General features: G+C 56.1%; 1 protein-coding gene across 2 annotated transcripts in view; it reads right to left on the bottom strand.

Annotated features, from left to right (window-relative positions):
* Positions 1-707: 707 nt before the first annotated feature.
* TRIP13 (thyroid hormone receptor interactor 13) overlaps positions 708-9,139 on the bottom strand; it is a 24,421-nt gene continuing 15,989 nt past the window's right edge. Inside the window, exon 11 of one of the 2 annotated variants that reach the window (XM_040462399.1) lies at positions 708-1,064. In XM_040462399.1, the coding sequence (XP_040318333.1) occupies positions 1,020-1,064 (45 nt within the window). In that variant the 3' untranslated portion in view covers positions 708-1,019. Of the gene's footprint in view, positions 1,065-7,876; positions 8,784-9,139 lie in introns of those variants that run through there. The other variant, XM_040462398.1, reaches the window with a different exon arrangement.

Genomic DNA, 9,139 nt, shown 5'->3' with positions numbered 1-9,139 from the left:
AAGACACAGGGACACGCGTGGAAGTGGAAGGCAGAGCAGACACTGGACTTGGACACGGAGTAGGGCTGCACACCTCCTCCGGGGGCGGTTTTAGACACGTCTGCCAGGAGAGGGGACAGGAAAGGGTGCCGCTCCTTCCGTTGTCGCTCAAAACTCCTCAGTGCAAGGGACACTGGAAACGCTGGCTGGGAACCGGAGGTTTCGAGGGTCACGGCCAGAGGGTGGCTGGCATGGGCAAAGAGGCCCCGCTCCGTGGGCTGCGCCCCCCACTGGCCTGAGACCCTCGCTGGGTCACTCCGTGTCTGTCACTCACTAGCAGGAGATGACACGGAGGTATGTGAGTGGGGTTTGTGTGGGGAATAAAAGGACACAAAGAGAGGACATGGTCGGCAAGGAGCCCAGGCATGTTAGCGTGTTCTTTCTGAAATATCCCATTGTGACCATCCTCGAGGCCACTGTCCCCTCGTTTGGATGATGCATTTGGGCTGAGCCACAAGAACAGAGACTCGCCGCACCAGCCAGAGGGGGGCCAGATGGGGCCATACAGGGGTCAGACATGGGTCAGATGGGGGTCAGAGGGACACCACACAGGGGTCAGATAGGGGCCATCCGGGGGCTGGTGGGGGTCAGACAGGGGTTAAGCAGGTGCCAGATAGGGGCCATACAGAGGCTGGTGGGGGTGAGACGGGGGCTGAGGGATCAAGTGGGGGCCAGGTGGGGGTCAGATGGGGACAGGGGTCAGACAGGGGCCAGATGGGGGCCAGACGGGCTGGTGGGGGTGAGACGGGGGTCAGACTAGGCCGGACCGTCGGGATGTGCACAGATCCCAGGACCCCTGGTCTGTCCCTGAGGGTCTGGGAGCACTGACTGCCTAAGGTTCCAGGCGACTAACGGGCTTGTGCCGAGCAAACCAGGCGTCAACTCCAATTTCTCGCGATGACGAGACAGGGTCGTTACCCACACACAACCGACAGCTCGTCACCCGCTGAGGTTGAAGTGGTGGGTGCCATACTTACTTGTCACACTAAATAAATGTGCAGCCACCGGTTTCCCAGCAGAGGAAACTGGAAAATACACCAACTCTGGGTTGATTTCGGAACAAAAAGAGGGCCGGACCCGGTGTCGTGCTCCACTGTTCCTGCTAAAAGTCCGTCTCTTCGATCAGAATGTGGGCATAGTTTCCCCATCTGTGCATCCCACTTAAGCAACAGGTCCTCCCTCCCTTTCATTCCAAAAATTAGGCCAAATAAAACCTAGCCAGACTGCCAGTAAATAAAAGAAGTCATGTGTCAGCAGAAAATATAATAAATAATATATAAAATATATAAATATATATAATATGTAAATATAATAAATAATATATAAAATACAATAACTGTTATAGGCCAGTGGGTGGGGCAGGATCCCACCCCTACATCGTGTCCCACACCCAAGGTGTTAGCGGCAGGTGCCCAAAGCCCAGGGTAAGACACACTAGGCCCTGGGGCCCTGGGTGGCTCAGGGGTTCGGCATCCCACTTCGGCTCAGGTCACGATCTCTCTGTTTGTGAGTTTAAGCCCCACGTCGGGCCCGCTGCTGTCAGTGCGGGGCCCACTTCAGATCTTCTGTCCCCCTCTCTCTCTGCCCCTCCCCTACTCGCTTGCTCTCTCGAAAATAAACAAAAAACTAGGCCCTGCCAGGCACTTGGCTTTAGCTCACTTTGTTGTAGCCACTTAAAGAACGCGTTCCTTCCCCAATCGCAGGTGAACATGCTCACAGGGGAAGGGTCTGTGGCGTCTGGCTCCCTGGGCACCAGGAGGAAGCGTGACGTGCAGACATGAAATTGGGGTGGCCTTGACGAGAGTGAGCACCCGCGGATGAAGCAAATGCAAGCTCCAACCCCACACGCAGAGCTAACTCAGGACGTCGCTGATACTCGTCTCTTTCTAGCCCCAAACACAGCTGGTTCTGCTGACACGGGCATAAATTACATGGGTCAGGATGGCAGGAGAAATTAAGACAGCCCAAAGCAGGTGCTTGGCTTAAGCACAGGTCTTTAAAATTCGAATCAATGTAAAATAACGTCCGGTTTGAAAGACTCACCATGGTGGCTAAACCAGGCCAGCTCCGGGAGAAGTGAGGCTCCAGCTCTGGGAAAGGAATCACGGGGGAGGGGACACCGCAGGGACAGAAGTGGGGCAGAGGCGGACACCGGCAGCACCACCTGGGAGCCAGTGAGGGCTACTCTGTGCCTGAGGCCACGCTGTCCCCAGTTCCCCGGGCTCTGTGGCCACACCAGAGGGGGGCGGGGGAGGGAGCGGGTGGCCGCGGGGTCGACGGCTGGCATCCCCTCCAGATGTCCCTCGCCCTCGTCATGGAGTCGCGTGCAGCGGCCAAGGCCAGAGACCAGGGGCAGCGCGCTGGCACACGCTGCCTCTTCGAGCACAGGTGCGTCCTCTCCCTGGGCCTCGGTGGCCCCCCAGCCAGGCGAAGGGCCAAGCCAACACCCGTCTCAGGGAACCGAATCCGGCATGCCTTCTGCAGGCGGTTCCAAGTAAAGGTGTCACCTAATTTCCATTCCAGGTGCCAGCAGCCTGGTTTTGCCTTTCACAGGGCTGCTTAGCGGCTCCGGGCAACTGGGAGCGAACGGGTCAGCCCAGCCGCCAGGACTCCGTGAGTCAGGATCACAGGCCTACGTGTGGACGAGGAGCTGCTGGCCTACGCGGTCTCTCGGGGACCGGCCGGCGACGCTGCAGCAGGGTCCTTGTGCTGCCGGGCTTGTCTCCCCGCCACCCCTCCGCCAGCACAGGGAGAGCGAGGGGTCACATGTGCCCAGGACCCGGGCCGAGTGGAGCAGTGGCGTCCAGCTGTAGGCACCTCGGCAAGCCGACAGCAAGCGCCAGCAAATGGCCCTCATTTTCTGAAAAAGTCAAAAAGAACAAAAAACAAAACTACCTTAGAGCAATTGCTAATCCCAACCCCAGCGGTTGAAAGCAGGCCTCCTTTCCTGTACTGTCTCGGGGAGACTAAAGAAATCTCTGGAACAAGTCCGACTCGGCGGCACAACTGAGCAACATCTTGCACAGCCCTCTGCCAGTCCGGCGGGGAAACGCCACGGGAAGAAACGCTCACAGTGATCTTCCCAGGTGACTGCAAAGAAAAGTGAAGTGGGAAAGACAAGTCTGTGCCTCAATCCAGCAACAGAGACTAGGTCAGGACCCGCGGATTCACAGATGCCATCCCACACGCTCTCTTTCCCAGGAAACCGCCGCCGAGTGAAGAAAACCACTAAGAAGAAAACAAGGTGTGCAGGACAGAGGCTCTGGGACACAGGTGTACACAAAGCAGAACTCAGGACGTAGAAGACAGGTTCCAACCATCAGTGGCAAGTCAGGGGGCACAGAAAGAGTGCTTTCTTCCACGTACGCCATGTCAGGTGACAGGGAAGGACCATTCCTGATGTGTGTGAAAACACAGGTGACGAAAGAGATCGCTGGTTGCACGTGGTGACTCGGTAGGTAAGGAAGGGACACTTCCAGTCAGAAATGCCTCAGATGGTCGAGAAGGATAGTTCATGGTTACAAATGGTAATGAAAGTAACAGAGAAGGACTTTCTGGTCATAAATTGTGACCCAGGTGACAGGAAAGGCTCCAGTGATAAGTGGTAAATCGGTGGACAGAGAAAGATTCCTAGTCATTAATGACAGCTTGGGGGTTAGAAAAAGATGGTTTCCGTTCATAAGTAACAACACATGTGATAGAATAATACTGTTCCAGCGATAAATGGTAGCTCAGCCAGCAGGGAGAGAAGGTTCTGGTCAAAAATGATCATTCAGTTTTGATAGAGAAAGAATGATTTCAGTCATAAATAACTCAGGTGACACAGACAGACGTTCCCAGGGATAAAGCTTCAAGGCTTTCAGCCCCAGATTAGAGGTCAGATAACGGACGGTGAGTGTTTCCAGGGACAAACCACTGGTAAGTGGCAGGTAAGTGATCAGAGGTGATGGAGTCAGAAAGACTTCCTGTCAAACATGAGAGCACAGGCGACAGGTATTGAAATTTTCCTGTCATAAGCCGTGATTCACAAAACAGCAAAAGGTTTCAAGTGGTAAGTCCCGTGATGGAGAAAGTTTCTGGTCACAACCGATCATTCAGATGACAGAGGAAGGCTTCTAGTGCAAAGTAATAACTCAGCAGAGGCAAATCCGGCTTCCAGTCATCAAGTATGGCTCAAGGTGGTGACAAGAAAGACCGCCAGTCACAAGTGATAACTCGCATGACAGGGAAGGAAAGGCTTCCAGTTGTAAATGATGCGCGAGGGGTACGGGAAGGAGCCCAGGCGCTAGTCATGGCTCAGGTGGCGGAGAAACACTGACTTCATCGTAAGTGATAACTCACGTAGGGGAGAAGTGCATTGTCAGCCTGAACTGTAAATTCAGCAGATACACAACAGTATTCAGGTGACAGAGAATGAGGATTTCCAGGCATAACTGATAAATCACGGAGGAAAAAAAGGTGTCTGATCGTAAAGGATAAGCCAGGCGGTAAAGACAGATAGCAGCCAGTCATGGATCATAACTCATGTAATACTGAGAGAGGACATTCAGCCAAAAACGCCTCAGGAAAAGAGAAAAAAGTTTCCAGAAAGAAATGTTCAATAAGTTGACAGGGAAGGACATGTTCCATTGTAAATGGTGACTCAAAATGGTAGACTAGGGTGGGTTTTAGTCATAAACTATAACTTAGGGGATACAGAAAGAATCCAATCTTAAATCCAATCCAAGAGCAACGGAGTTTCGCCGTAAAGGATAATTAGGAGACACAGAAGGAAGAATTCCACTCAAAAATGACAACCAGAGTCATGGAAAGTTCTCCAGTCTTAAATGGTAGTTCAGAGGGCAGTGAAGAAGGGAAGGGTTTGCGATGGTAACTGACAGCTCACGCGATCAGCCACGAACGTTTCCCGCCGCAGGTGGTCAGTCCGGGTGCCGATATGTTTAGGAGACAGGGCGGGAGGTCCGCTGTCACAAATGATGACATACAGACACAATGCGATCCATTACTGACAACTCGTGTGGTAGAAGAGGAAGAATCCCAGTCAAAAAATAGCTCACGTGACAGAGGAAACAGGTTTCTGTGAATGGTAACTCATCTAATAGAGAAAGGTTTCCAGTCCTAAGTGAGAACTCACATGATAGAGATTACATTTGTGGTAAGTTGGGTCTGGGTGTCTGTGGGGTGCAGGGACATGAAGCACGAGGGAACGTGGCGCTCACGCCACTCACTGTGCAGAGATGACCTCTGCCTCTGCTTGAGTTTCCCGCCAGCATCCACGAAACGTGTCTGCTCTTAACTGACCCCTGGAATGCTTCAAGGGACCAGTCCTTTCTCCTGACAGGGGGCTCCACCAATAGGCCGTCTTTGCTCCAGTGGCCTGGTTGGCTGATAGAGTCCAAACTGTTGGGTCTGCTTGGCCATCTGAAGGCTCCCAGGCCCAATCCTGCTTCCTCTCTGGTTGGGGCCCCTCCCGCTGGCGGGGAAGGTACTCAGGTGGCAGGGACCGAGGAGGCTGACCGTCACTGCACCCGAGCTGCGGGGGTGTGCCGGCCAGAGAGGTACGTGAAGTGCTCGGGGGAATGACAAATGCAAGGACGGTGGCACTGGGTGGTTGTTACTATGATGTGAGGACGTCCTGCAGAAAAGGAAAAGCTGAGGCCAGCGGATGATGCGTGGAGAGGAGTGTGAGGGCCAGAGAGGCTCCAGACACTCAGAGAAACACAGCTCATGCAGCAGAAAAGCGGAGAGTTCGGTGGTCCAGCACCCGGACACAAGGTGGTCGAGTGCCCCCAGGGGATCCCAGACCACAACCCAGGCATAGGACACCTGTGTGAATGGGTCCTGAATCTAACTCCCCAGACCCGCTGGACCTTCTGAGCCCGCAGAAGTGGCCCCCGAACTAGGGCTAAATAGCACAACCTACCTGGGGACCTGCCGGGTCCCCAGGACTGAGCTGTAGAGGGAGCACCAGGGCCACACCCCAGGGTGTCACCGAGGGAGCTTGAGGGGAAGATCTGTGAGCGTTCAGGACTTCAGGTGCTTTCTTGGGACACGGGGTCAGATTACCTGGCCAAGACCCAAGGGATGAGTAAACCGGCCACTCAGGGGCCCTTGGAGGCTTAAAGACAGATGTGGCCACGTGGGGCCATGGCAGCCAAGGAAGGGGTGGCTGGGTCGGCAGGCCTGTGACGGCAGGGGCCAGGCAGCCGTGGGGGAGAGCTCACCAGAGCCACCTGCTTTTCCCTGTTGTGTGCGTTGGGAATGAAGCAACACGCTTGACATCGGGTCCCTGCCCAGTGGTGAGAGCCATGCCAGTGGGGAGAGCAGGGGGCAATCTTGGAACTGACCCCCCACGACGGTTTCCCAAAACCAACACCAGGTGGGAAAGGGTTCAGGGGTGTGCCCTTCCCACCTCTGCTCACTCTCCGCCTGGTCCCGTGGAAACCGGGACGCAGTGATGACCGTGGGCTCCCTCAGACATGGCTCAGAGGTGGCCCTCCTGGCCCCGGTCCCCACACCTCTGCTGCTGAGGCACGGTCTCATGGTTACAGTGGTCCGTGGCTCATGCCCGCTATTTGGAGGACTCAGAAAAGGGGCCCAGAAGGCGTTCACACACACACACTGTCCTGCCTACAGGTGACCTCTCTCTCAGTTTAATCTCACGGCCCCTCCGGGCTTCCGGGGACAGCGCTCGGCGTTTCGCCCATGAGGAGTGGGCTGCCCACCCCAGGAACGCAGCTCTGCTTGCCCCTCGGACCCGCCCCTTGTGGGCAGGACGGCCCTGAGCCAGCGGGGTGTCTAGCGATGCCCGGCGACGTGCACCTGGGAGGTTTTGGCTGCTACCCACACAGTGCCCCTGACACAGCCCGTACCAGGGGACGAGCCCAGGACCCGTGTCCTCAGTCTCGGGGCCCATGTATGACCCCCTCCTCACACTCTGGCCCACCCATCTCCAGCAGGCCCCTCCGGATGGCCAAGTGGGTGCGATGGCCCACGGCCTTTCTCCTACACACGCCTAGCGAACTAGGTTCCCAGGAGGAACGAGAAGCTGGGAACGCTCGTGCCCCGCCGCCCCCTCCCCTGCATGGAAGTTCATACTCATGCACAGCCCCAGGCTCAGACACGCACATGGACACATGCGGCACGTGGGGAAGACAGAAGGGACCGCAGAGCCTAAGAGGGACACGTGGCAGGGTTGGTGGCCTTCGCTGACCACGCTGTCCACCCCGGGGCACCGGCTGAGCCCCGGCGCCCCCTCCTGTGCCACCACCCGGGGCAGCGCCACCCTCTAGGGGCCCTTGGGCGGATGCATCAGATGCACCCACAGAACCTCTGGAACCCGCCTTCTGGGAAACGGGTCTTGGTCTGGTGGCCTCCCGCGCTTAGATCTCGTTTTCTGCCTGCAGGGTCTGGCTCTGGAGCCCCCGCCCCCGCCGTCCCCAGTCCCTCGGGCTTCCCTTCCACCTGCCTGTCTCCCTTACCCTGTCTTTCCCCCCATCTGCCCCAGCCCAGCCCCTGTCTCCTTCCTTCCATCCAGGCACCTGGACACCAGGCATTTCAGCAAAGTCGAGATGAAGTTGTCTCAGGGTCCCCACTCCTGGAGCACGGTGCGCCCCTCTTCTGACCCCGGTGCCCACAGACACTGCTTTTACCCCCTTCAGGGCTTGAGGAGGCCAGAGCCAGGCTCCAGGTTCCAGATGCGGCTCTTGGTGTCATTCCCATAAATGGTCACAGTCCCTTTTGACACCTCAAGGCATGAAACAGGCTAAAAGCTACATGATCACGGGAATGTCTCAATAGAATCCACATCGTCGGAGTGGAGACTCAACATGAAAAGTTCTGGTGGAATACGCTTTAATACTTAAAAAGCTCTGTAACAAAAGCCAACGTGGTTTTCAAAACGTGTACAAAACATGAGCGTGAAATTGATCTGAGCGTCGGGTAAGCGCAAAGCACATCCTGTGAGGTGCGCCAAGTTCCAGCCAGCTTGCCGTACGCGGGTGACGTGCCACCGCACGCAGACGCAACGCTACTGCAAAACGACGGGCAGGAGACCGTGCGACGCCGCCTGTCCTGGGGCCGAGCTGCGTGGCACACACTCACCCGATCCCCAAACTGCACCTTTCTCACAAATAGCACCTTTGTGCGAAGCCCACTCTTCCAGAATTGTTTTCTCCATTTCTAGAACATAGGAATAGGTTGTTTTTTTTTTTTTTTTTTTACTCATTAGTCTCTAAACCGTTTGCACCAAATAAATGAGGCTCAGGTCAGAGAGCAAAGGCCACCTCATATTTCAGTGACCCAGATGTTTTTAACGCTGGGATTACATTCTTATTTAAGACAATGTAGTTTTTTCTTTTGCTTCTTAAAGCCTGTGTTCATGGCCTATTTTAAACCAACTTTGTCAGCATTTTGCACCTGACTGTCCAGAGGCAGGATGGAGTGAGCACACCTAGACGGCAGAACTTGAATCATCTTTTACAACGGTGAAAATGACAGGCCGATCCGTCTTAAAAACACGTCACATAGGACACACTGCTTTGAACACCACTCAGCCTCGTGGGCTTCCGGCCCAGGCAGAGTGTTCGGAGACTTCTGGGCAGCAACGTCACCTGCCGACTGTGCCCACGATCACGGTGGGGTCCGGATCAGACGCAAGACGAGAGCTGCTTCTTCTCTTCGAACTGCTTGTCCACTGCCAGAGAGAGGGCTCGAAGGAAGCCCTCGATGGTGACAGTGGGGGCCTGGAAGCAGACATGGGTACATGGGCCGGTCGTGCCCCCCGTGGGGCTGCTGGCCGGCACCCCCAGTATGGGGCAGGGCGGGGGACTCCGAGGCCCTGCTCCGCGCGAGTCCATGGAGGGACCAGTGTGAGCAGAGGTGTGTGAGACGCCCGCAGGCCACCTCCTCGCTTCAGAGGCACCGAGGCCCTCCCGCCCAGAAGCCCATCGCTTAGGCATGGAGGTGAGTCAGATCCGTAACAGTGTTATGTGCAACTCCCCGCGAGGCCAGGCCCCGCCACACAGAGTGGTGGTGGGGGGCACACAGTGGCAGTGGGGGGCACAGAGCAGCGGTGGGGGGCACAGAGCAGCGGTGGGGG

The sequence above is a fragment of the Herpailurus yagouaroundi genome, unplaced genomic scaffold, assembly GCF_014898765.1.
Source record: "Herpailurus yagouaroundi ecotype Mexico unplaced genomic scaffold, PumYag 321, whole genome shotgun sequence".
Lineage (NCBI taxonomy): Eukaryota > Metazoa > Chordata > Mammalia > Carnivora > Felidae > Herpailurus > Herpailurus yagouaroundi.
The sequence above is the reverse complement of the archived record's forward strand: the minus strand, read 5'-3'. Positions and strand labels throughout refer to the sequence as shown.